Here is a 27,337-nt window from a genome sequence, read left to right as displayed (position 1 = left end):
ATCAATACTATAAATCAAGAAATAGCTGATAGAAATTTTGAAACAAAAATTAAAAATTCCTGCTCTCATAGAGCCTATATTCTGGTGAAAAGGAGCATAGAATATGTTAAAGGGTGTTCCTATGTACCGTGTATCACCGAAAATAAGACATCCTCCAAAAATAAGACCTACTTACAGGTTTCCTTCTGAGTGAAATATAAGGCATCCCCCGAAAATAAGGCCCCCCTAGGCTAAACATGAGAGATTTGGTCCACTGATTCTGAAAGAAATGGAGTCACAAGAAATTCACCAGGAAATTCAGGAATTGGATTGTTATGATGATGTTCCAGAAGATGATGACATGATTGTCACTGAATAAATGAGTAAATTCTTGATACTGTAGGATTCACAGTTTGTCTGGTTTGTGTTGACAACTACCGTACTACTGTACCATATACAGGTAATAAATTTCCTTTATTTTCATTTAACAATAAATGTGTACCGTATTCTTCTTCATGGAAAAATAAGACATCCCCTGAAAATAAGACCTAGCGCATCTTTGGGAGCAAAAAATAATATAAGACACTGTCTTATTTTCGGGGAAACAGGGTAACAGCAAAATAATTTTTTTTTTTTTTTTAACTTTAAATAGTGTCTAGGACAATGTAGCTTAGTTGGTTGGGCTTCATTGTCCAGTACACTGAAAGGTTGCTGGTTCAATTCCTGGCAGGAGGCCTGCAGGAGCAGTCAGTCAATGTTATGTTCTCACATACCGTAGATGTTTCTCGCCCTCTCCCCCTCTCCTTTCCTCTCTCTCTAAAAGTTAATAAACTATTAAAACATTTTAAGTAGCATGTCAAAATGATCACATCACTAACTTTGATTTCTTTCATTACTTAAATACCAGCCCATATGGATGGGCTTAATGATGAAGGAAATGAATGAATAGCTATTCCCAGTTTATAGTGAGTTCTTTTTAGTATGAATATGGGTATCACTGAGTTCATTAAAAAGTAATAACTTTTAGACTCTGTTTTTTGTTTGTTTCTGTTGTTTGTTTCTGTTGTTGTTTTAACTCATCGGAATCTATCATGAGATGTCCCCAAATTGGTGTGGACTCCTCTATATATAGAGTCACAGACCAGAGACAAGTCAAAGGCTTTTATATTGTTTACTAGAGGCCCAGTGAATGAAAATTAATGCACTGAACTGGGGGGGGGGGGGGGGGGAAATTGGGGAGGCCCTCAGTCCAGCCTGCCTCCTCTCATAGTCCAGGAGCCCTCAGGGGAAGGCGACGCACCATCACACCTCTGCTGCTGCCACTGCCGGCAGCACAAACTTTGGCTGGCCCTGGTTACCTGAGCCTCAGGCAGACCTGGGCGGCTGGGTAGCTGCCATCTGAGGCTTGCCTGTGCCTTGGGCTGGCCCTGGGTGCCTGGGCAGCCGACATCTGAGGCTTGCCTGTGCCTGGGGCCAGCCCTGAGGGGCTGGAGGACTGAGGGAACTGGGGGACTCTGGAGGCAGGTATGCGGCCATGCCACATGCCTGTCGGCCCAGTGGGACTGAGGGGACTGGGCACCACCATCTGTGGCTGTGGGCACTGTCATATTTGAGGGTGTGGCAGTCAGTTAGCATATTCCCTTTTTATTAGATAGGATTCCTCTTCACTTACAAAATCCCAACAGTATACAGATACTGTCTGCACAGCTTCCAGCCTTGTACTTGAACATAGGAATATTCAGTCATTGAAATGGTTATGAGTGTGCAATGTCTAAGAAAAAACAATAGTGAGTACAGGTATGCAACTTTTTATTGTAATTCTTTTTTTTTTTTTAATGTATTTTATTTTTTACAGAGAGGAAGGGAAAGAGATAGTTAGAAACATTGATGAGAGAGAACATCAACCAGACACCTCCTGCACACCCCCTACCGGGGATGTGCCTGCAACCAAGGTACATGCCCTTGACTGGAATTGAACCTGGGACCTTTCAGTCCACAGGCCCATGCTGTATGCACTGAGCCAAACTCTTTCGACTTATTGTAATTCTTGAAGTCATGTTTTAACAATCAGAATTTTTCAGATTTTCGAGAAGAAATTTTAGTGCAGGTTTTAGTGCAGATATGTTAAGTAATTGCCATTTTGGGGTCCTGGCAGAGTCCTCCAATCAAGCACATTAATATTTCTGCTGCACATCAAATGAGAGTCTCATGAAGTCTAAAGTTGGTGCATATCAGGAGTTGTTGCAAATTGAGTTTACAAGCTTAAAAAGGAAAATCTATTTTCAGATTTCAAAATTGCAGATAAGGGATGTCACCTTGTACCTGGTGACATTTTCTGAAAGAGATAGGAGTATGTTGGCATTTTTATTTTCCTGAAATTGGGAACTATGCTAAAATCAAATTACATCACTTTCCTTTATGTGGTATATCATGGGTAGACTTTTCTCTAATATCTATAAATATAAAAGCCTAATATACAAAATATACAAGTTTGACCGGGAGATGGGGAGTTCGATCGCTCACTATGACGTGTGCTGACCACCAGGGGGTGGTGTGGAACGAAGGAAGGCCCCAACTGGCAGCCAGGGAAGGGAGACCCCTGCTGGCAGCTGCTAGGGACCCTATCCGTGCACAAACTTTGTGCCCTGGACCTCTAGTGTATATATATTTAAAAAATAGCAAGAAAGAAAATAGAATGGTTTTCTTAAACAAAGGGGTTTTCCTTCAGTACCGATGGGGACAGAATTAATGCTTAAGAACTGTGGCCAGTCTACTGCTACTGTCTGTTCCCTCAGAAGGAAAAATCACTGGAGGGGCAGGGGCTTGGATCCTATTTGAGGATTTTTCTCAGGACTCCATTCTCTCCCCCCGTCCCCCAATTTTTATTTTATTTTATTCTATTTTTTTGCATTTAGAACAGATTTAAACTACATTTTATTTTGAATATTGATTAATATTACCATTCTTCCCACTGGACAACTATGATTTATGGATTTATTTTTATTTTTTTAACTGTTAAAATATCTGAGATTTGTCCAGTCGGCTGTTACTGTGTAGAATGCAGAAGAGCAAACGAAAGGGAATCCATTCCCTTTTGAACAATTTCCTTAGGAGTCCTCTAACCTAGGTTGAGGACTTATAAGGGATGATAGTAGAAATGTTGTTGAGAAATAATAGAGAAAACAGTGCATTTTGGCCATTGGTTGAATATTTTTGCATTTTCTGAATTTTTGAGATAATTGCAGAATTTATAGTTTCATTTTCACTTAAAGTCCTTAAATATGTTATTAAATATTTTGCCTTCTGATGTAAAATTGTCATCATTTTTAAACTTTGTGTCCTTATAAAATCTCCTCCTTGCTAAGGAAAGCAGGTGTGATTTTGCTGAGTTGCTTACTTGTGACAAGGAGAGGAAAATTTAATAATTCATCATAAAATCCTCATAGTGGTGCTAAAAAGAGCAGTGAGAGCTATAAACTCTGGATAAATTGCTCTCGTTGCAAGAATTTCCAATTAGACCAAGTATCAAGCATGTACATGTTGAACTCCAAGAATTTCCCTAGAGGGAAATTTATATAAATCTGGATGGTGATAGTACTTTAAACATTTTGTTGTTGTTAGAACTGCAGTACCAGTGTCTACCTTACAAAATTTCCATTTCATACTTACATTTTGGGACATGGTATACTTGATTGCCAGAATTTTATTTGGTGATGATGATTGAAGGGTAGAAAGAGGAAATGACACTTACTAAATTTAAATAAGTAAGGTAAATTTGAAATAGAAAGTTGCTTTTTTATTTTATTTATTATGTGTTGGTAGGTTGAGAAGAGAGATAAGGTTTAAGATCCAAGAGGAATATCAGAAGAAAATGCTAAATTTTGCACAATAGTTATGTGCTTTAGGTTGAAATTATATTTTATAAATTGATAAGTTTATAAAGTATCTTATGTAATTTGCACTTGCTAAGATTGATACCATGCTAACCATTGTAATAGAAACTTTCCTGGACTTAGTGATCGTGTACATCCCCATCTGTATTAAATGGTAGCAGCTCTATGTCACTTTATAGTGTCAAGGTTATTTGTGTACATGGTCTAATGAAAAGAACACTTAATTGCCTGTCCTCAGTCTAGGTTTTTAATTATGGTCCATCACTAACTATTATAGCTTAGAGCATTAAATGATTACTTACGTTTTAAGTTTATGATTTAAGTTTATGTAGATATGTCTCCTTCATTTCATATCATAACTTTTCTGACTTTCATCTTTAAAAAGAAGTTGTACTTAATAATATGTAATAATTTTTTGCATTAAAATTAATATTTTTCCTAGTTGTATTCAGTTTTTTTGGTACTGAGAACAGTTCTTTCTCTATATTCTTTACCTTAAACATATTTTCTATTTCATATTGTTTTTGTAATTCTGTGCTGTGCACCATACTGTAAATCACTTAAATATGCAATTCTCATAAACCCTAAGTCACTTATATATGTAACTCCAGTAAAATACTTGGAAACGTAACTATCAATTTAGCATTTTTCAAAAATTCCTAAAATGTGTTTAACAGATGGATAGTGAAATTTAATTTTAGCTTTTAATGTTGATGACTAGGTTTATTCTGAACAAATACATAATTCTCATAAGTGCATATATCTGCAGCCCTTTGCCTTTCAGACTTGATTATGCTAGTCATTATTATAGCATCTTATATTTCCGTGCAGAGTATATTTATCTCTGACTGATCATTATTACAAGAACATTGGATATTTTATAATTGTTTTCTCTGTTCACTTGTTTTTTTGTATGTGTTTTTTTTTAATTATGTCACAATACTATCTTATGATGTAGATATGTCTCCTTCATTGAGAACAAGTTGAATAAAGTTATCTGACATTAGTTTTTAAATTAACTTTTTTCTTCTTAGTCATAAGAATAAAATACCTTATTGCATTTAATATACCCTTTTTATTATTTGCTCTCTTGTTCAGAATCTTTGCTAATAATATGTGTTCTTAATACATTATTATATAGAGCTATCGACGGATTTTTTTTATTATTGGTTATATCTCTGCCTTATTATTGGTTATATCTATGCCTACTGACTACGAAAAATAAATTGGTCAAAGTTAACAAAGCTTTCTTTGGTATATTTTATAGGTAATCCTTGCAGACAGAAAAAAGTAAACTGTCAGAGAATTCATACCATTGGTACTTGTTATTTGGACCAGCTTAAGGAGTCTGATTGATAGGATCAACTGGCAACAGAAAATGAAAAGTAGTGTGGCACAGATAAAAGTAAGTGTTTGAAACTTGTAATTAAAAAAACAACATGTAGTCAATTACCTATCCTTTAAACAAAAATGCATGTATGTAATTCAGACAGTAAAGTGACATTGTGCATACATCTAACACAATTTCAAATGTATATACTTGGTCAGGTGGGAGTAATAGTGTTCAAAAGGACAGTTGAGAGAACGTATGGGGTGTGTATGCATGAATCAAGAAAGTGAATGTCAGTGGGCACATGATAAAAAATAATAGGGCAGGAAATTTTTAATGCACATGAAATGAACTATGATGCCCAATGGTCGTAGTTCCTGCATATCTGTCTACAAGTGAGCCTTTTGTTGCATAGTTCATTATGAGACAAAATAAATCATAAACTTAAAACATAAGTAAATTACATGATCTGTTAGAGTGTTAAGTGCTCAACTATGCTATGAAGAAAAGAAATAAGGCAGTGGTTCTCAACCTCTCTAAGGCCGCAACCCTTTAATACAGTTCCTCATGTTGTGGTGACCCCCAACCATAAAAGTAGGCATATCACTTCCTGGGTCTCAGAGTATTAAAGGGGAAAGTGTATTTTTATTTGATTATAAATCTATCCACTTCTCCCTTCCTCACCTCCATGAGCTCTGTATCCATAAACTTTCTTTAAAGAGAACCAGTAGACTGTGACCTTCTTAACAGCAGGCATTGGTATAAGCCCTGGTATGTGGTAAGAGTGGCTGCTTGGTGTACCATATTTGTTTTGCTAAATGAATAATTTTTAAAGCTAATTTTGACAATGTTATTTTCAACTATTGCTCTGACTTATAATCTAAACTCTATGATAAAGTAAATTGGGAAATTCTGGTTATTATTATTTGGATTTTACCCCAAATGATTTTTCACATAGTGAAATCCTGTTCACCTACTAAAGCCTAGTTCAGGTCTCCTTACTCACTGTCATCCCTCAGCATTCTGTACCGTGGTGGTTGTGCCCTAATCAAGATCTCCTGTTCGCACTTACTACTTGTGCCAATCAACCATTAACGTGATCATATTTATGAAATCCTGATTCACGACTTCAGTATTTTTGGTTTCTCCCTCTTTCTCACAACAGATGTTATGGAGAAGTGTTAAAAATCATTAGCACAGAATTGAGGCCATCTCCCTAATGTAATCAAAATAATTACAGTGCCTTGTAAAGGAAAAAGTAAACTTTGCAGTATTAGTGTCTCTTTCTTTTCCTCTCTCCTCTTTTTCCCCCTCCTCCTCCTTCTCTCCTTTCTCTCTCTCAGGAACATATAATCTGATATGTTTAATTGTGGAAGTCTTTATAACCATCTCTCTCCCACAAGATAATAAATTCCTTGAGGGGTTTTCTTTTGTATTCTCCATAGTATCTATGCAGGAAGGCCTATGTCATAAAATAAATGTCAGTAAATACTATATTTGATGTTACCATGACTTGAATGAGTCTTGTGTTCCATATTTGGCTTAAGATCTTGATGTCAGGTTTTCAAACCTATATATATACTAGAGGCCCAATGCATGAAAATTCCTGCAAGGGTAGGCCTTCTTTCCCCCTGGCTGCTGACACCGGCTTCCCTCCAGCACCCGGGACCCGGCCTGGCTTCCCTCAGGCCCCGGCTTCATCAGGAAGGATGTCCAGAATGATTTCCGGAAAACATCTGGTCTAATTAGTATATTACCTTTTTATTATAGATGTTGAACATTTCTACTTCATTGTGTTGCTAAGCGAAATAATTTAAAAACTTTCTTGTATGCATTAGAAAAAGGGTTTTAGATGGTTGCACTGAGTATAAAATAACAGCCTGACTATGGCTACTGTAAATTACAGATTTGATCACACGTTTATTTACTTACAAAGATTAATCTGGTTTAAATGCTTCCTTCAATAGTTAATGAGACTGGCAATTTACTTATGATAATGTTAGACTCCAACTTCTGTTAATTAGCTAATCATAAATAGGAAGTTTGAGCACTTGTTTACATTTCTATGAAGTAATTTTCTATTTTTATATATATCTTTTTCCTATCAAGAAGGCAAACATGTAAGTATGCAGAACAAGTTACATTATTCGATTTACTTTTCTTAGATTTCTAGATTAAGATACTTTAAAAAACATACTGTTTTTCTTTTCTTATAGTTAGGTTAATTAAAATTATTTTAGTTCTTTTTAAAAACCTTATCAATATGGATGTTGATCAATGATATAAAAATTTACCTATTTATAAGTATTTTGGCTTCTTAAACATATTTGGATTTTTAAATTAGTATACATGTTCTTAATCTGGATGGTTCATATCTCTGTCATGTGACATGTCTCTTCAATCTCATGTTTATTAAAGTTATTTGTATGTCTGTTAGTTTTCAAAGGATTTGACACATGAGCTACATATTTCAAATCCTTATAGCCTAATGTAGTGCCATACATATCAGACACTCAAATGATGTTTTCTGAAAACACAAAGGAATGAATTTTGTAAATATACTAGAGTTTGTTTCTTCTAACCATTTATTTTATCTAGATTCATTAACCTGGACTAAAGTTGTGATTATTATAAGCCATAGGAAATAAGAAGGTCAGTGCAGTAGTAAGTGTTGGGCATAACCACAAAAGTGAGCTCTTGCTAGAAAACCTCTGGCCCTTAGTCATGTTTTTCACCAAAAGAAAGCTTTCATCTTATTTTCCACCAGGAGAAGCTTTCATAAAAATGGTATCCTATATTTTTATAACTTATATATAGGAATAAAATATTAACAAGATGGCATGTGAGAAATATTTCATCTATCTTGAATTTTTTGGTTTAAAGGGTATTTGCTCCATAGTGAAAACATACTTTAAAAAAATATTTTTGAAGTAATTTCTAAAGCATTTCCAATTTTCTGAGATATGTATTTCATTAGCTATGAGTTAACATACTTTTTAAAATGCTTCCTCCCTTCTTCTTCTTCTTTTTTTTTTTTTTTTTGAAAGCATTCTTCAGGTCATGACAGAAGGGAAAACAACAGTTCATATCAGAGGACCTACTCTCCAGAAGACAGGTGAACAGTTTTATGTGTTCTGAATTCAATTTAAGTGTTTTATAAGTTTAAGAAATTACTTAACTCTTAGTTTCCTAATTTTAGAGCGGACAACTTCTTTTTTATAGTTTTATAAAGAATATTGAGTGGACTTGAGGACTAATCATTCTTGAATGATCTAGGTCTTTCTAGTAAATAAATCTAGATTTTAAGTAATTTTTTAGGTAAGAGGGAAGAACTTCAATATCTCCAGTACTAAGTAGAATGAATAGATAATAGACTAAGCAAATGAAGTCATTTACAAGATAAGTGTTTTTCATGCTGACTATATACGATATCCAGATACATATCTTGCTAAGGACAGTGGGAATCAGGATGACAAGTTTGGTTGAGGGAATTCCAGCAGTTATTTTGTTGTGTACAACAAAGCTTTTATAATCAAGACTGAATGAATGGCTGTCAAAAAATGAGCTGTCTGTTAAAAACAGTTTGATAAGACATGTTTTAGTCATAGAGTTGCTTTACATTACCACTGTACGGCTTTCCTAAGTATGACATAGCTGTTTTGAACTTTGGTTTTCTTATTTGCTGTGTTAGATATGCAGAACAAGACAGATCCCCCCGGGATAGAGATTACTTTGAGTACAGCAGGTCCGACAATGAGCGTTCAAGAAGAGGACGTTCTTATGATGGCAGCATGGAGTCGCGGTTAGTATTGGAAATTTTAACTATAGAGAGTATATTTGTTTAACTCTCCTTTATTCTTTATAATAAAAACAACAATACCATTAAATGGATGATCTTCCAATAAGGACTTCATGTGAATTAGTTCTATTGCAGTAAGTGTATGACGGTAGATGCTGTTCGTCTGTTTATAGATCAAGAAACAGGCCTAGAGAAGTTAAATCATTTGTGTATGTTCTAGAAATCTGTCTGATTCTAGAGCTGAAGCTCTTATTCATTATACTGTACTGCAAGAGGAGTTGGCTCATGTGTTTTGAGATTCTTGATTGAATGAAAGGAAATTGTTTATATTATATGACTTAAAGTGATCTAAATTTATTTTCTTGCGTAATGGCAAATAAACATTGAAAACGAAGTTACCAATCTGTGGTTTTAATCTAAATAAAAGTTATTATTCTTAGTCTTAGAGAACTTGAATATCCATTTTATTAGTCATCTAGTTTCAACAACTTGTCTACCATGTTTTATTGTTCACTAAATTCTTATTGTTTTTGATATCTCTGTCATTATCTAATATAGACTACCAAAACTGTATCCCTACAAAACTCTGCAATTTGGTGCTTAAATGCATTATTTGATATCTGCAGCCCACATTTCCTTTTCACTTCTCTTACTTTCTTATATGTATGTTTGTATGTATATGTGTCTTCATATGTCAGATTAAATGAACTTCCAAAAGCCAATCCCATCTGCTGTCACCTTAATGACACCTTAATAAGAACAACTACTATCATCATATTTAGTGTGCTAGGCATTTTGAATACTTTCTCATATACAAGCTAGATACTGTTTTTCACAATTTAGAAAAGAGGACTGGTTTGAAGTGATTGAGTAATTTACCTGAGTGGCAGTTACCTGTCTGCTAGATGATGAAAAGGGGATTGTAACTCAATTCTCACTCTAAAGCCCATGAATTTTCCACCATCCCTGACTATATTACTTCACTGTGAGTCTTGTTTGGTCCATTTTATGTACAAAAAGTCTCATTTGACCCACACAGTCAACTGGAGTATTAATGTAGAATATAATGATTAATAGTCCAAAAGCATTTGAAGGGAAATATTTCTATCTGGATTCAAAGAAGATTGTGTTGCTCATGCACTCTAAAGGAACCAGCACTACAATTGGAAGGACACAATTTTATCAGCCAGCTAGTAGTTTTAGTTGGTGGTTCTCAGAAGAATCATATCCCTGCTATTAGCTACCCTCTTAGAACATGTTATGTTTATAACAAGAAGCAACTCAATTGCAAATCAGTGCCTAGATTTCAGAGCACCTGGCTTTGTGACTTATTGGGGTTTCTAACTTCAATTTCAAAACTGACTGCTTTTCTCTGTCTCTAGGTTGTATTACTGTATATTAAGACAGTAATCTCATATGCCCTCTAGATGTATGTAAAATCTATTCAACAGTTTCCTGGTAGTGCAACCCTTGCTTTCATATAAGATAATACAAAACAGTTTTTATTTACTATATTCATATAACTCATGGCTGCACAAAGTGTGAGTAGAATGACCTGAGTTTCCAAGGCAGTATCTGTATATGTAAAAAACAGATAAGTGGACAAGCTCTTCTCTGGGGAAAGATAGCAAAAAATTGAGGATTTACCATTTCCTGTTATTCTTGCTAGTTTCAGAGATCAATATTTTAATTATTTTTAAAGTGTTAGCTTAAGAAAGGATACTCACTTGCATTAATAGGAAGAGTAATTGTGGCTACAAAATGGTTGATTTTCTTTAAAAAAGGTCTCAAACAGAAACTTCTGATATTCTGAAGTTTTTAATAAAAATACCAGTTTTATCAAGAAACAATTTCAAATATTGCATTTTTATGATAGTCTTACTCCTAAATTGTCATTATTGATGATAAACTTTGGTTTCTCCTTTATATAGTTTATATCATAAGCCAATTTGTCTTTTTAAAACCATTCCAAACCACTTTTCACCATTCCAAACCACTTTTCCTTCTCTGAATTTATGGGGCCCACTTATGGTCTCACTCATTTGGTATTCAGAAATATATTTAAGATTGTATTTTATGTTGTCTTTTTTCCATTTTCAAAAATGTAATGTTACAGAAGTAGGGACCGAGATAAACGCAGAGAAAGAGAAAGAGAAAGAGAAAGAGATGTGGATCGGAAAAGGTACCGGAGATCTTCATCTCCTGGGAGAAGAAGCCCAGAACCATCGTTGACCCAAAGTTCCTCTGCTCAGGATGAGCCTACTGCGAAGAAGAAGAAAGATGAGCTGGATCCTCTTCTTACTCGTACTGGCGGAGCGTATATTCCTCCTGCAAAGCTCAGGATGATGCAAGAACAGATCACAGATAAAAACAGGCATGTTCATATCACTAAGTATACAAAGCCATGTTATTCTCATTGAAAAAATTCAACTATAGCCTAATTAACCTTGGCTGTTGAGAATTTACATTAGTCTACAATGAGAGAGCCCTCAAATTAGACTGCTTTCCTTCTTCACTCTATAACTTCCATTGGAACTCTGCATGCTATTTGCCCTGCCCTGACACATTAGCTCAGCACTTCTTTATTTATTTGCATGTATGAATTTTAAAATTTCAGAAAATAACACTTAGCTATTTTAGATTATTTCTTTAATAGTTACATGCTTACCTATTAGGAGTGTCTTTTTTTCCTGGATAATCAAGAGTATTCATATTTTTTACCTAAAATGAATCTTCAGTTTTATTAAACCAGGAGTTGGCATACTTTTTCTGGTAAAGGTCAAATGTTAAATATTTAAGGCTTGGTCCGTTATTCTATCTTCGTTGCAGCTACTTGATTCTTGGGAATACAACCATAAATAATATGTAAACAAATGAGTAGCTCTGATCCGATAAAGCTTTATTTACATAAACAGGCAGTGGGCCACCTTTGGCTCATGGGTGTAATTTCCCAACCCCAGTACTAATGCATGAAACTAAGTTTACAATTTTCTATTCCCTCCTTTTCTCAGACCATAACATCTTGGATTATAATGTTTTGCTACTCTAAGAAAGACATTCAAAATTTATATATGATTATTCACACTCAAAATACCTTTCTTTCCCTTTTCAAAGCAGTTGGGATGTTGAGGAGCTATATAGGAAAGTGCAGTTAAGTTTTCTCTAATGGGATGGGATAACAATTAGGAAATGCATGGTGCAAGATTGAAATGCCCATTCAGTTGCTAGATAGTTAGTAAAAAGATTGGGCTAGAAGATAGCTATACTTTAAGAAAAACAGATTCTAGATTTGTCAAGAAAGAGTGTTCCTACATCTTTTGTGGGTATTTTAATGGCACCTTGAAAGTTCTTGATTACCTTATATAAATGAAATCTAAATGTGTGTCAAAAATAAGCTTGAAGTAGAAATGTCATTTGTGTAAGTGTAAAGACTTGAGATAAATTAAAATTGAAAAAGTTGTGTGCTAGAAAGGGACATTAGATGACATTAAATTTAAAACTGGTAAGTACGTTTCTCTTCATGTGTCATGTCCCAACAGTTGGTAGTGATGCTTGGAGTTTTATGCTGAGGAGGAATTTGGAGATGGCCTCTGTGGTTCATGAGAGCTTCATGATCATGTAGGCATTTAGTTCTTGTAGAGGCAGTAGAGACAGTGTTTACTGTCCCCAGTCCATACCAAAGCAATCCTAATTATAAAAGACCAGAAACATTGTTAATCCAAGTCTTTCTTATGAATAAAGTGGGCAGTCAGCAGTATATGAAATTTTAAGTAATTCCTAGAACATAATTTTATATATACATTGAGTGGCCAGATTATTATAATCTCTGAACGCATAATAATCTGGCCACTCAGTGTGTGTGTTCTATCCACTGAGCCAAAGCAGTCAGGGCTCTTTTCATGTTTTAAAAACTGTATTTCAGTATGATTGCTATCCTTTGTAATCCTATACATTTGTAAATATTATCCCAAGAAGTCTATCAGCTTCCTCAAAAATTTATAAGTATAAGAAAAAAAATTAAAACTACATCTGAAATGACATTCCACAAAGAAATAATTATAAAAACCATAGAATCTTAAAACTTTAAAAAGTTTTAGGCAGTATCACGTTCAACCAAAGAAACTTTAAGGCTAAAAAATTTACCTACAATTTTAGTTAAAAAAAGAGTATAGCTATCTGGCATTCAACTGGTATAGCTGTGGGATTATTACATAAATGTAGAGATGTTTTTTAAAATATTTATAACTGTCAGTCTTTTAGCCCATGATATCATATGACTTTACTTTTCCTTATAATTATTATGTATTTACTAGAGGCCTGGTACACGGGATTGTGCACTGGTGGGGGCGTGGCCTACAGGGATTGGCCAGCTGTAGGAGTGCCACTCAGTCAGTGGCTGTGGACCTGCCCTCTGAGCTGCTGCTCCAGCTGTGGGAGCAACCATTCATCCTAGTCAGCCAAGTGATGCTCCCACTGTGGTAGCTCACTGACCACTAGGGGGCAGCTCCTGCATTGAGCGTCTGCCCCCTGGTGATCAGTGCACTTCATAGTGACTGGTTGACTAGTCATTCTGGTCATCCACTGTTCGGTTGTTGGGCTTAATTATATATGATAGTTTAAAACAATTTTGTTTTCACATGCTTATACTATGGAACATAATAAAAATTTACTTCTTAAGGTTTATATGTGGGTATTTCATATTATTTAAAATAAAAAATAATAGCTTTCATCTAAAAAATATTTAAAGGTAAGTTTGAATAAAGTGTTATAATATAAAATAAGCATGTACTGCATCCAACTAATGAATTAAATTGCAATATACATGGACATCAGAACCAGATTATTCTTATATGTTCTTAATAACCGTATGTTATTAAAGGGAAGCAGTCTGTGTAAGCATTATATGTACATAAAAATCAACTAGCTTAGGATATAATCTTTGTTTAGTAATATTTTACTGCATTTAGGGTCATTTTCTGAAAATAATGTTAAAAATAAGGCACTAAGTATTTTTTTATGTTCAGATAACTTCTTGTTATTGTGATTGTTGCTGGAGTTTTAATCTTTATTAAAATCTATTCTTTTTAGCTTAGCATACCAGAGGATGAGCTGGGAAGCCCTAAAGAAGTCAATTAATGGTCTTATCAACAAAGTCAACATTTCTAATATAGGTATTATTATTCAAGAACTCCTTCAAGAAAACATAGTTAGAGGGAGGTAAGCATCTATTTGCAGTATTTCATAGTGGTTTTTCAAAGGAACATAACCTACATGAATCATAATCATTGATTTATTATGCTACCTTATTTCAAAGGTAATTGAGAATATTTAAAATGCAGTTTTTGTAAAATTGTAACATTAACAAATAACCTATACTTAACAATTAGAGGTTATATGGAGTTTTTGCTTTTAAGGAGCTTTGATGTGATATAATGGTTTTCTGCAGACATTCATGTACTGGATACTTCTAATAACTTACACTCATGAAGAATAGTAAATATCTTCAAACCAGTTTAATTTCTAATGAAAGCTAAGTGAGAATGTGAAAGAAGTGAGGAAGATCAGTAATAAATTTTAGAAAAGCAGAAGAGAATGACTTAGCATTTTCTGTGCGGTTTTAAGTAGTTGGTGATGTTGAAAAGGGTCAGGAAACAGATATCCTATATTCATTTTATTTATTATTTAAATCTGAAGTCTATTTTCACATGATCCTGATTCCTTTCCAAATAACATTGGGGATATAAACTAAGATGCAGCATGTTTTGAGGATAAAGAAAGGTGACCTTAGATAGCCTCTGTTCTCAAAAATAGATAGTGCTCTTTCATTTTCTGAGCACTTATGTGGGTTGCTTAAGATCATGCCATTTATTAGATGAGTTCTCTTCTCATTTTCTACTCTAATGAATTAATTGTCATACCTTAACCTGATAACTATTAAGACAATGTTTTCCTGCCTTTTGGCAGTCTAATAATTATTTGTCATTATATTGCTAAAAAATAACTATTCAGCCCACATTGCATATTTCTCCTTGTCATATGCATATAGAAACATGCTTATTTTAAAAATGTGTTAACGTAGAACCTTTTATATTTCTGTAATTGTTTATCATTATTCTTACATTACTTCCAAATCTTCATTTTTAATTTACTGAAAATAGGTTTAATGATGGGAAATACCCAAATTTGTCTTTAATCACATAATTTTATATAAAAAAATGGTCCAGTCATGGAAATCTTATTTTAAGTTTAGTACTTTTGAAGCAGGTCCTTTTTTCTTACACTATTTTGCAAATGTTTAATTACTTCTAAGAAGTTAAAAAAAAACAACCCTCAAATTTATAATTAGTTATAACAAACAGAAATTGGAAAACAGGAATTATATTTTGAGACAAAATATTTTATGAAAAAATTGTAGTAAAAACTGTTTTATGAAAGCACAAGTTTATTTTTTTGAAAGCAGTTTTGTTAGACAAACTTTTCTCCTAGATAAAGTGATATGAATTTAATCCTGATTTAGGATTTGTGATTATTTACAGAGGAGTAATATTACTGGATTTCAAATGAGTTTTTTATTCTTGGAATTAAATTGGTGATTATTGTTGATGGTGTTGTTGTTTTTTTTAAACAGAGGCTTGCTGTCCAGATCTGTTTTGCAAGCACAGAGTGCTTCTCCAATCTTCACCCATGTTTATGCAGCATTAGTGGCTATTATTAACTCTAAATTTCCACAAATAGGAGAATTAATCCTCAAGAGGTTAATTCTTAATTTTCGGAAGGGCTATCGAAGAAATGATAAGGTATGTATAATTGGCTTGTAAGTAGACTGCCACATACAGACAGATTAATAAATCAGTATCAACAATAGTGAGCAATGTTGATTTCTATATAGGAATTCTTTTTTAAAACTGCATATTTCATGAGAACTTTTTTTTAGTTCTATTAAATATCTCTGGCTACTAATGATGAGCCACAGAAATTTTAATTATTTTGCCAGAAATGGCACTCTTTCACATCTATTAGTTCTTATAAAAAATTATCCTGTATATTACATATTTTAAAGAGTATGTAAGCTGTATATTCTATAGATAAATGAAAATTGGTTTTAGTTTATAGATTAACTTTTCCTCTACCTTTACTTTGCAGCAACTTTGTCTGACTGCTTCAAAATTTGTGGCACATCTTATTAACCAAAATGTGGTAAGTAATTATCTTCAAAACTTGGTATATTTTAGTGGCATTAGACCACACAGACTTGATGCACTAATGACATATCTCTGGTTTTTTTTTAATTTTATAGTCTTGGAAAAGTATCTTGGATAATTTTTTAATGTTAAAGCTATAATAAATGCCTTTAAATTATTTAATATGAAGAATAACTAGATATTTTATCAGATTGATCTCTTAATTCTGTTCATGGTCACTTAACATACACACATACACACACACACACACACACACACCCCTGCCACTAGTTGTTGTCTGCAGGGTGATCAGGCCCCGCTTGCACTGCCTTTGGCCTGGTACCACCTGCTGGCCTGCTCTACCATTCTGCCTCAGTCCCGCTCTCATTTAGGGCCCATTGGGGCCAGCAGTGCCTCCACTGCCCCCAGCTGCCAGTGCTGCATCATCTACACCTGCCACGTTTTGTGCCACCCCTGGTGGTCAGCACATGTCATAGCAAGCAGTTGAACTCCTGGTTTCCTAGTCAAATTCTGGTCAAACCACCGAAGCCGGTTTGGCTCAGTGGTAGAGCATCGGTCTGTGGACTGAAAGGTCCCAGGTTCGATTCCGGGCAAGGGCATGTGCATTGGTTGCAAGCACGTCCCTGGTAGGGGGTGTGCAAGAGGCAGCTGGTCGATGTTTCTCTCTCATCCACGTTTCTAGCTCTCTAGCTCTCTCCCTTCCTCTCTATAAAAAAATCAATAAAATATATTTTAAAAAAAATCTTACAAACTGGTCAAACCACCCTCAGTGGGGACAATTTGTATAATAGGCTTTTATAGGTAGTAGATTAAGTAATTTTATTTACAAATAATGTGTCTATTCAGTTTTGTGTTTATTTTGTATTCAATCACTATTTGAGATTTTTGATTCTGTTTCAACTTGAAGGAGATAGTAAAATTGTTCTTGTTCACATTCAAAGTTTTTTTTTTCAATATGTATTATGTTTAATAATATGTATAAGAACAATTTTAAAATCACACTTTTATTTCTGTAACATAAATATTGTTTTAATTCCTATGTGAAAAGCTTGTCAGTGTTTACTCCTTAAAAATCTTTTAGATTTGTAATCTAATTAGCTATATTATAACAATAATAACATGCTGTTTAAGACTATAAAGACTTCACATGTCTATGTCAGGACAGCTATAGGTTTCAGTTTTATAATGTATATCTTACTTTATATTAGAGATACTTTGGCATTGTCAAAAACAGTTAAAATGATAAATATTTTAGTTCTTCCCAACTGTGGTTCAGGGTGATATTTTCTTATAATTTATAAGACTGCTTGCCCCCTCCCCCAAAAAGTAGTATGTATTTTTTATCTTGTGCTCAATGCAAAAAAAATAATGTCCTGAGTTGAAATTTAGTCTTCCCTCCCCATCTTGAATAAGTATCTGACTTCAGAAAGGCTTTTGTACAATGTTTTTGAACATTTCTAGTTGTTTTTCACAGCAAAGCTTCCCAAGAGAATTTTATTCTCACTCTACCTGGCATTGTTTATAAGTTAATTTTTTAATATGGCCAGTGCAAGTAGTTTGATTTAGTTTAAAAAAATAAAGGATATATTTATTTTTTAAATATTTATTTTTCATACCAGAAACTAAGATATTTTGTGATAAAATAATTGTGTATGTAATTTAAGAATTATTTTCTATCTAATAGTTGCTTTTAAAATGAATTGGACAATGGATATAAATATTTGTGTTTATAAAGAATCACTATTCTTAATATTGTGACTATGAAAATATCTCAGGTTAAAGATTTTTAACTTATATTTTGAGGTTAATTATTGTATGTCCTGTAGATAATATATATTATATTTTTAACACAATGTATAAGAATATTTCTCCTGAAGATAAGTTAAATAGTTTTATTCAGTGCAATACACTAGGATTTTTGTAATAATCATTTGGGAATTCTTAACAGATGCATAATGAAAGCAAAAGAATAATTGTATTTCATATATGCAATAATTTTATATATATTATAAAACTTTGCTAATCATATATACAGTATTATCACTGCAAAAAACAGATTTAGTAACTTTTAAAATTACTGTCAATACTAGGCTTATATATGTAAAAGCATTTTCTCTATGTCTTTATTCTATTTAAGGCACATGAAGTTTTATGCTTAGAGATGCTCACTTTGCTCCTGGAAAGACCAACAGATGATAGTGTTGAAGTAGCTATTGGTTTTCTCAAGGAATGTGGCCTCAAATTAACACAGGTGTCACCAAGAGGAATCAATGGTAGTGTATATCCTTGTTTTGATATCGAGCTTTTGTTTGAATATTATAATATGTATTGCTTATTTTATTGTCTTTTCTTTCTGCTTACCCTTAGCTATATTTGAACGCCTTCGAAACATTCTCCATGAGTCTGAAATTGACAAAAGGGTGCAGTACATGATTGAAGTGATGTTTGCTGTAAGGAAAGATGGGTTCAAGGACCACCCTGTTATTCTGGAAGGCCTTGACTTGGTGGAAGAAGATGACCAGTTCACCCATATGCTTCCTCTGGAAGATGACTATAACCCAGAAGACGTTCTTAGTACGTCAGGGGTGATGGTTGGGAAGTGCGGCACCAACAGATATAAGCACAGGAAATAGAACTTACTTAAACTTTTCATTTATTTTTTTAAGATGTTTTCAAGATGGACCCTAATTTTATGGAAAATGAAGAGAAGTACAAAGCTATTAAGAAGGGTACGTAGAATGTTATTAAATGATTTTATTTTGGATAAGTTGAAGCAATTTTTGCAGTTATATAATAGTGATAGAAAGATCTATATAGAGATCACTGACTGCACCTAATTAAATCTCTTCTTTTATTGAAGCCATATTCTTCATTGTTTTTGTATGTAATCATTTTTCTGTTTAATGCTTGTCCAATGTACTACTTCATTCTAAATTATTTACATAATTTTTTCTCCCCACTTGGCGTGTTTCAATTGTGTAACTCTTAAGTTTTATCCCTCTTAAGAATATTCATGTAGTACACTTTATTTGACTTCTCTACCACCTAAGAATTACTACTTTAAGTGACATGCAATTTATTACTCAATTAAGTGCTATATTTTATTATTTCTTGAAAGCAGGTTGATAGCCTTCTGATAACATCAATCACAGTGCTAGATATCAGTGCTTAATAGATAATTATTATTTGTACATCATTAATATATTGTAAGCATATACTTTGGACAGAATTTGGTTTGTATTTTGTCTGCCATTGCTAACTAAGTGACCTGGAAGATGTTACTTATTTGATGAAAGAGTAAATGTTCCCTGTTTGTGTGAAGATACATACAGTGCTTTATATTGTCACAGAATTAGTATTTAGACAATAATACTATTTTGTTTCACATTTCTATCATTTATTTCATAATGCTAATATTCAGGGCTACTTATATAATTATGTTTCTATTGTACTTAAATATTATAATTATATGATAACTTTATAGATTTATTTTCCTGAATTATGATTTTACCTGAAAAGTACTCACTGCTCTGAAAGCTCCTAGGATGAGAACTATACGTTGTGAGCTATTCTTTGAAGTGAAAATGAAAAAAGCTGATTCATCTTAAAACTCAAATGATTGCATAAATGCTTTTCCTTGCGATAACCTTCATCTTATATTTGTCTTTAACAGCAGTCCTATCTTTGCACTTCATGTTTTGTTACTCAGATTATTATAAAGACCTACCAAGGGCTGAGATTTAATAAAATCGGTAATATTCTACTTCTTCGTCAGGGACATTGTTAAGAGAAATGGGCTTTCCCCTAGTACAAGAGTGTGGCAGCAGCCAAGAGCACCACTGCTAGTGCAGTTTGATGCTTTGATTTGTGCTCAGGTTGCAGCAGTTTTAACCCCTGTTGCTTTGGGCCATCATTGAAGATGTCAGCACAGTGAAAGGCGGATGATGCAGTAGTAATTTTATGAAAATGGTTTTAACCTCACAGACCACCTGACAGGTATCAGTGGTTCCCCACCCCTATCCTGAACCCCAACCCCCAAGACTTAATACTTTGAAACCACTGCTTTATCCAGTTAATGAAATCTAATTGCCATTGCCTAAGTGCTTTCAGTAAGTAGATTCTAAACTGAACAGATGAGAAGAGGATGATGTAAACGACTAGACAATTCATTTGACCTTCCTTCTTTCATAAAATATCCTTCTAGAGCTGGCATAAAAGAATGGTCCCAGCAGGAAGTGGGCACAGCTCAGTAATTAGCACCGTAGAGTGACTCAGGTGTACTTGTGTTTTAGGTCTTGCAGCATTTGGGAAAACAGCAGGAGTGCCTGTCTTCCTTCTATTGAATACTAAACAGTTTCCTCTTTTAAAAGTCTGTCTAAAACCAAATTATATAATAATAAACTATACACTTTAGTTTATTTCTAACATTTGTTAGAAATATTCTTGAGGATATTTATAAGTCTCCTGCTTGTAAAATGATTTAGTCCTGATAGCATGAAGTTCTCTACTAACAGTCAATATTATATGTGGCTCCTGAGTTATATATACTGCTTAGTGAATAGAAAGACATTAAAAGTTTTCTAAAAATGAATTGGCCCCAAAACATTTTATTAAAAATTCTCTGATCATAATAGAAATCAAGGAAATGAAATGTTGGCCAGATTTGTAAAATATTTTACCAAACTAATAGAGCACATACCTGATTGAACAAAATATAATTATAGTTTTTGTTACTTGTTTTTTATAGTCTCTTATTTACATCACTTTTCACCCAGTTCTGAGTGTGAGTTGTATTTTAAGAGGTGATAATCCAATGAAGTGTTCATCTTACCAGTTTTCCTAAAAGCTTTTTAAACTTTGGCTTTTGTTTTATATATAGAAAGTCTTTGGATTGAGTGTAATGTTTATTTAATAGGTATATATTTTAATAAAAATCTCATTGGTGTCTATTTACAATGAATGCTAAATTAACCAATGGTTTATTCTCTCTCCTTTTTTTTTTTGTTTGTTTGTCTTTCATAAAAGATTTTTAGCTTAAATTCTTATTTTCTGTATCAATGTTTTTTGTAATAGGCTGTCTTCTTTCTGATGATGAACTAGGAATATTTTGACTCCAGTATGTTCTTGCTCTATTGGAAACTTTAATCTACTTTTTCTTTTTCATTCCCCCCTTGTTTTATGGTCACTTTCTGTCAGTCAGAAGAATGACACATGGCTCTTTCTAGACAAATTAGTTATAATGTTCTCTGACCACCAGGCAATAACAGGAGGCCTCTGTGATTATCTGTATAGGTTGATAAACTGTCGCACCATTACAGATTTCAGAGAGTTGTCTTTGAAGAATGAACTGCATGGGTATCACTTCCTTGTTAATATTTTTCTAAATTTACTTTGGTCTTTTAGAAATTCTTGATGAAGGAGATAGTGATTCAAACTCAGATCAAGATGCTGGAAGTAGTGAAGAGGAGGAGGAAGAAGAGGAGGAAGAAGGGGAAGAAGACGAAGAAGGTAAAAGTATAGTTTACTTAATTAGTACTGTAAAATACTCTGAAGTTGAATTAATTCTCTGAAACAGTGCTTCCCAATGTGTATGAGCTGGGAGGGTCTTGTTACTGGCATCTACTGGGTAAAGGCTAAGAATGCTGTGCATCCTACAAGTCACAGACTGCCCCTGCTTCAACAAAGTATCACCCAGCTCAAAATGTCAGTATTGCCAAGGTTAAAAAAACTTACTCTACAGGTATTAAACAAGGAAATTCATTTTAACATCAGCTTAATTTTAATTTGACATTTTCTGTCTTTGATTATAAACTATGAATAAGGTACATTCATTTTGAGTGCATATGATTTATGTAACCCTAGCATTAATGTGACAGATAAGAATGACTCCATATTTGCTGTTCATTTTGACAAAATAAAGTTGGGAGGCCAAAATCTACATTTATACAAAAATAGGTATGATATTCTTCCCCTTCAGCTTTGATTACATTATATTTCACAGAAAAAATTAGCTCACTACTTTGGTTGAGTGTCAGTTAAAACTTTAGAACATGCCTACACTGGTCATTATTTACTTGTATTACATATTTGAAAATGGTAAAAGCATCTCTTTCCCTTTTAAGACATAACGTATTTCAGTTCTGTCTTATCTTAAAGTGTAACTGCTTTTTTATAAAAATAAGTTTAATTTTGTTCTATTGTCTTCTTTGTTTAAAACATCTTGCTATCCATGAACTATATTTTACTTCAAAATTTCTTTGTTTTAGGTGAAAACTAGAGGTCTTGTGCATGCAAGTCATGCATTTGGGGGGTGGAAGGGGACGGTCCCTCAGCCTGGACTGCACCCTCTCACAGTCCATGAGCCCTCAGGGGATGTCCGACTAAGCCATCAGACATCCTTTGTGGTGCCGCGGAGGTGGAAGAGGCTCCCACCACTGCTGCTGTGCTCGCCAGCCGAGAGCCCAGCTTCTTGGCTGAGCAGTGCTACCCCTGAGGGAGTGCTCTGACCGCTGGGGGGCAGCTCCTGCCTTGAGTGTCTGCTCCCTGGTGGTCAGTGCGCGTCATAGTGACCAGTCATTACACCATTTGGTCGATTTACATATTAGCCTTTTATTCTCTTAAATTGTACTTCTACTCATAAGTTATAGTTCTTCCAACTTATGAAGATACTCTCTAGAAATAATATTTTACTAAGCAATATTATAGGTGCAGCCTTTTATAGTGTCTAAATGAGCAAGTGACACAGAAACAAAAGTAGCTTTTCTAGCTTGGTTCTTAACTTCTTTGAGCTAACAAAACTTACTAAAGTATTTTAAGATATGATAATAGACTTGAAATAGTTACTTTGAATTCTACAAATAGTAATTTATACTGTATAAAAATATGGTTATTAAATTCATAGATTCTAAATGTATTTAGAAAGTTACACAAAAATACATTTCAGTTCTTCATATTTATTTGCATATTTGCATAATTTTCTTGTTTCTTTCAGGACAAAAGGTGACTATTCATGACAAAACAGAAATTAATCTAGTCTCATTTCGTCGAACAATTTATCTTGCTATTCAGTCAAGGTAAGATAACTGTACCTCAGTTGATTCTTACTTTTGATAGCAAATGAACAAGGAGATGGGAATTTTAGAAACTGTTGACAAAAAACTTTATACCATGTTAGTGATTCTCAAATTCTATCCCAAGCCCAAATTGATAGGTCCCAAATTGAACTCTTGGTTCTTTGCTTCAAAAGCAAATTATCTTTATTTATTTGGAAGATCTAACTGTGTTACAGAATTGAATGGGTTTTTATTTGTTTGTTTTAGTTATGTCATTTCCTTTTTTAAAAATACATTTTTATTGATTTCAGAAAGGGAGGGAGAGGAGGTGAGATAGAAACATTAATGATGAGAGAGAATAATTGATTGGCTGCCTCCTGCACACCCCACACTGGGGATCAAGCCTGAAATGCAGGCATGTGCCTTCTCCAGAATTGAACCGTGACGTCCTGGTTCATAGGTCAATGCCCAACCACTTGGCCACACCATCTAGGCTAGTTATGTCGTTTCTTATAGTTTGATATCACTTATAAAAACCTGAAAACAACTATATATTATAGAACTAGCACAGTATTAATTGTGTAGTGGCAATTTAATATTTTATATTTTTCTGTTTTCTAATTCTGGTTCTGAGGAGAGAAGCACTGTTTTGTTAACCCTTGGACACTGGTTTTGTTGTGCAAATAGAAATGTATAGAAATTAGGTTTAGGGAGGTTTTAGGACCCTTTGGATCAGTGTTAAGTAAGAACTATTATGTCATGAAAAGAAAAACTATTCCCTTTGAAGGCTGAGTTTAGTTTTGAAGAAAAGTAAATCAAAATGTAAAATGTTTAGTACATCTGTTGTTTGTTGTGTGTCAATCTATTGATTTAGTGGGCAGTGTTTACATTTTACTCTGAAGGAGGAATTTTTCCCCTTATTTTTCTTTGTTACTAGGTTGTGTATATTTCCATTTAGTATGATGTAATAGCACTAATGATTCATAAGTAGGAGTCATCTTGTTTTTATTCTGTCTGAAAACTTTTTGGCTTAAATTCATCTTCTAAAAAGAAAAGTTAAATAGCAAACATTGGTTAGAAAATTTTTGGTTTATCCTTAACTATTGCTTTGCCTTTCACATGAAAGAAGAAAAAAACTATTAAATATTTTTTTCATTCAGAATTAAAGTGGAAGATGAGAATTTTTGTTATAGATAAATTTTTGTTTTAGGAGTTTGACCTTTTATTTGTATATACTTTTTTAGAAAATCAACAGTTTTCTTATAAACAACAGTTTTATTGTTTTAATATTGCTGTTAACATTAACTTTGAAGAGTTACAGTGGAACTCTCTGAAAGATTATTTAAAAGCAACATTTTTTTAAGTTGACCTACCCTTAATAATCTCTGAATCATAGAAAAGACTTAAAATTTAAAGCTTTAAGACACAGTGATAGCCACTATTGTGTAGTGATATCCATCACAGTATGTATTGGTGTTTGTTAAGAGTTCTCAGCCTCTAAATGCCTAGTCACAATGATTTCTATATGACAAAGGTTAGTATTCTTAAAAGCTTATACAGATTTTAGGAAACACAAAGACTGATAGAAAGGTATTTAAAGGATATGGTTGGGAGATTCATATAATGGATTATAAAACATAAAAAATACTAGTCATAAGACATATCACGAGTAAGTGATGTTGTCGCTCATTAAAACAACTGAAGTGGTTTATTTCATCTAAGCAACAGTACTAGGTACTAATAATTATTTTAGTGATATATATTATTTTAGTGATATATAATTATTTTAGTGATATATGTTTAGTGATATATATTATATTATATATATATGTATAAAACATTATTAGTGGGAATATAAATTTAAATTCTTTATGGGAAGCCTTTCAGTAACATGAATCAAGGTCTTAGTGTTCATTCCATTTGTCCCTTATTTTTCATTATTATATTTCCTCAAGGCATGCATATTGATAGAAAATTATATACAGAATTGTTCAGTGCAAAAGAGAGAGAGAGAGAGAGAATCTCATTGTTCGACACAGATAATCAAAATGTCAAGTCAGAGAGAGAGAGAGAGAGAGAATCTCATTGTTCGACACAAAAAATCAAAATGTCAAGTTGATGCCGCCATTGAATATTAGGCTACCCCTAGCCGGGTCGCTCAGTTGGTTGGAGTGTTGTCCCATGCACCAAAAAGTTATGGATTCAGTTCCCATCCGGGCACATATCTGGGTTGTGGGTTCAATCCCGGCCAGGGCACATATGAATTGATATTTCTCACATCGATGTTTCTCTCCTTCTCTCATCAAATTGATAAACATTCTCAAGTGATTATAAAAAAAAGAAAAGAAAATTAGGCTAATGGAGCATTGTTACTGATATGGACAAGTGGTCTGATATAATGTTAGTTGAGGTAAAACTTATAGAATATCTTTACTGGAAAAATAGGTAGGCATATTTTAGAAATAACATATTAGAAAAGAAAATGCCACGTCTTTTTAAATACTTTTTAGTATTTCTATGTTATTAAAGTTTGTCAACTGTACTTTAATATTTTAACCTTAGTGCTAAATATTATTTAATATTATCTATTATAAAAGTTCTTTCCTGATAAATAAATTTTCTTAAAGTAAATTATTTTCACTTTAATTTTCTTAAAAAATTCTATTACATTGTGTCATCTTGGGTTCTTATCCTACTAGAGGCTCAGTGCAAGAAATTCGTGCACTAAGGGGGTTCCCTCAGGCCAGCCTGCACCCTTTCCCAATCTGGGAGGAACCCTTGGGCTTAAGCCATCAGGCAGACATCCTTAGCACTGCCACGGAAGCAGGAGAAGCTCTCACCACCACCACTGCGCTTGCCAGCTATGAACCCAGCTTCTGACTGAGCTGGGAGCACAGAGACCACCAGGGAGCAGCTCCTATGTTGATTGTCTGCCCCCTGGTGGTCAGTGCTTGTCATAGCAAGCAGTGGTTCTGCTGTTTGGTCAACTTTCATATCTAGCCTTTTATTATACAGGATTGTATTTATGAAACACAATAAGTAACGAAGCTGAGAAATAAGATACCACTGTTATCAAAAGAATTAGGGTTTGAAAATTCTACAAAAAGTCCAAATATATTAGTATTACTCCTGCATCAAGTTCACATTGAGTTTGATAATTCTCTTAGGTGAAGCATATGGATGTAGAAGCCCTGTGTTTGGGTGTGAATCAAGATAACTTGTAAAAATGGTGATTAAGCAGTAGATGTCATGCTGTGCTCTTGGAGCATCTTCTACCATTTCCTGACTTGGATTAGAGAGAAGAGGAAATAATTTAGTAGTGTAATAAAAATTTAAGTCTACTTTCCTTTGTCTATGGATTTCCTATTCAGGACATTTCATATAAATGGAATCATACTATATGTGGTCCTTTGTGTTTGACCTTTCTAACTTAGCATAATTTAAGATTTGTCCATATTGTCATATGTTATCAGTACTACCTTTGTAGAGTTAAGAGCTATGTTTTTTTTTTTATATGTACAATGTAATATGAAATAATAAAAAATATTAAAGACAACTACTAAAGTAAGATTCTTCTATATGTAAGAATACTACGATTTAACTATGCTGCAAGTTTTTAACCTGGCTGTTATGAACATTTTATCACTGCAGTTTAGATTTTGAAGAATGTGCTCACAAATTACTGAAAATGGAGTTTCCTGAAAGCCAAACAGTAAGTTAATTTTTTCTTCTATTGGGAAATACGTTGGTTATAAAAATGTTCAGAACAATTAATAGTTTTCATGAATTGAAATTATTACTTAGTATTAAATCTTTATTATTTAAATTTATATTTTTCTAAACTTTATAATAAATCAAAATGTAAAAGAGCTCAAAAAATTAAAATAACTCAAAACTTAGAAGTTCTGGCGTGTTTCATATATACTACTCCTAGTGAATTAAATTGGCTGCTTGAATACAATGTGGGAAAAGGAGGAGGTCTCTGAATCACTACACTTTATGTAAATTTCTGAGTGGTTACCTGTAAATCAAAATGTGGCTTAAATACGATAGGAAATTTGTTCTTTAATAAATTACCTGGT

At 33.5% G+C, this 27,337-nt stretch overlaps 1 protein-coding gene across 1 annotated transcript in view; it reads left to right on the top strand.

Moving 5' to 3' along the window:
• CWC22 (CWC22 spliceosome associated protein homolog) overlaps window positions 1–27,337 on the top strand; it is a 46,860-nt gene that overhangs the window by 4,980 nt on the left and 14,543 nt on the right. Inside the window, exons 2-14 of the mRNA XM_084892587.1 lie at window positions 5,140–5,277; window positions 8,250–8,317; window positions 8,894–9,004; window positions 11,118–11,375; window positions 14,090–14,218; window positions 15,630–15,798; window positions 16,145–16,198; window positions 18,341–18,476; window positions 18,571–18,777; window positions 18,870–18,932; window positions 21,607–21,711; window positions 23,195–23,276; window positions 26,907–26,967. Of these exons, the coding sequence (XP_084748713.1) occupies window positions 5,251–5,277; window positions 8,250–8,317; window positions 8,894–9,004; window positions 11,118–11,375; window positions 14,090–14,218; window positions 15,630–15,798; window positions 16,145–16,198; window positions 18,341–18,476; window positions 18,571–18,777; window positions 18,870–18,932; window positions 21,607–21,711; window positions 23,195–23,276; window positions 26,907–26,967 (1,470 nt within the window). The 5' untranslated portion in view covers window positions 5,140–5,250. The remainder of the gene's footprint in view (window positions 1–5,139; window positions 5,278–8,249; window positions 8,318–8,893; window positions 9,005–11,117; window positions 11,376–14,089; window positions 14,219–15,629; window positions 15,799–16,144; window positions 16,199–18,340; window positions 18,477–18,570; window positions 18,778–18,869; window positions 18,933–21,606; window positions 21,712–23,194; window positions 23,277–26,906; window positions 26,968–27,337) is intronic.

This window comes from Pipistrellus hanaki (genome assembly GCF_964339955.1).
Source record: "Pipistrellus hanaki genome assembly, chromosome: 8".
NCBI lineage: Eukaryota > Metazoa > Chordata > Mammalia > Chiroptera > Vespertilionidae > Pipistrellus > Pipistrellus hanaki.
Note: the sequence above shows the minus strand (reverse complement) of the source record. Positions and strands in the feature narration are given on the sequence as shown.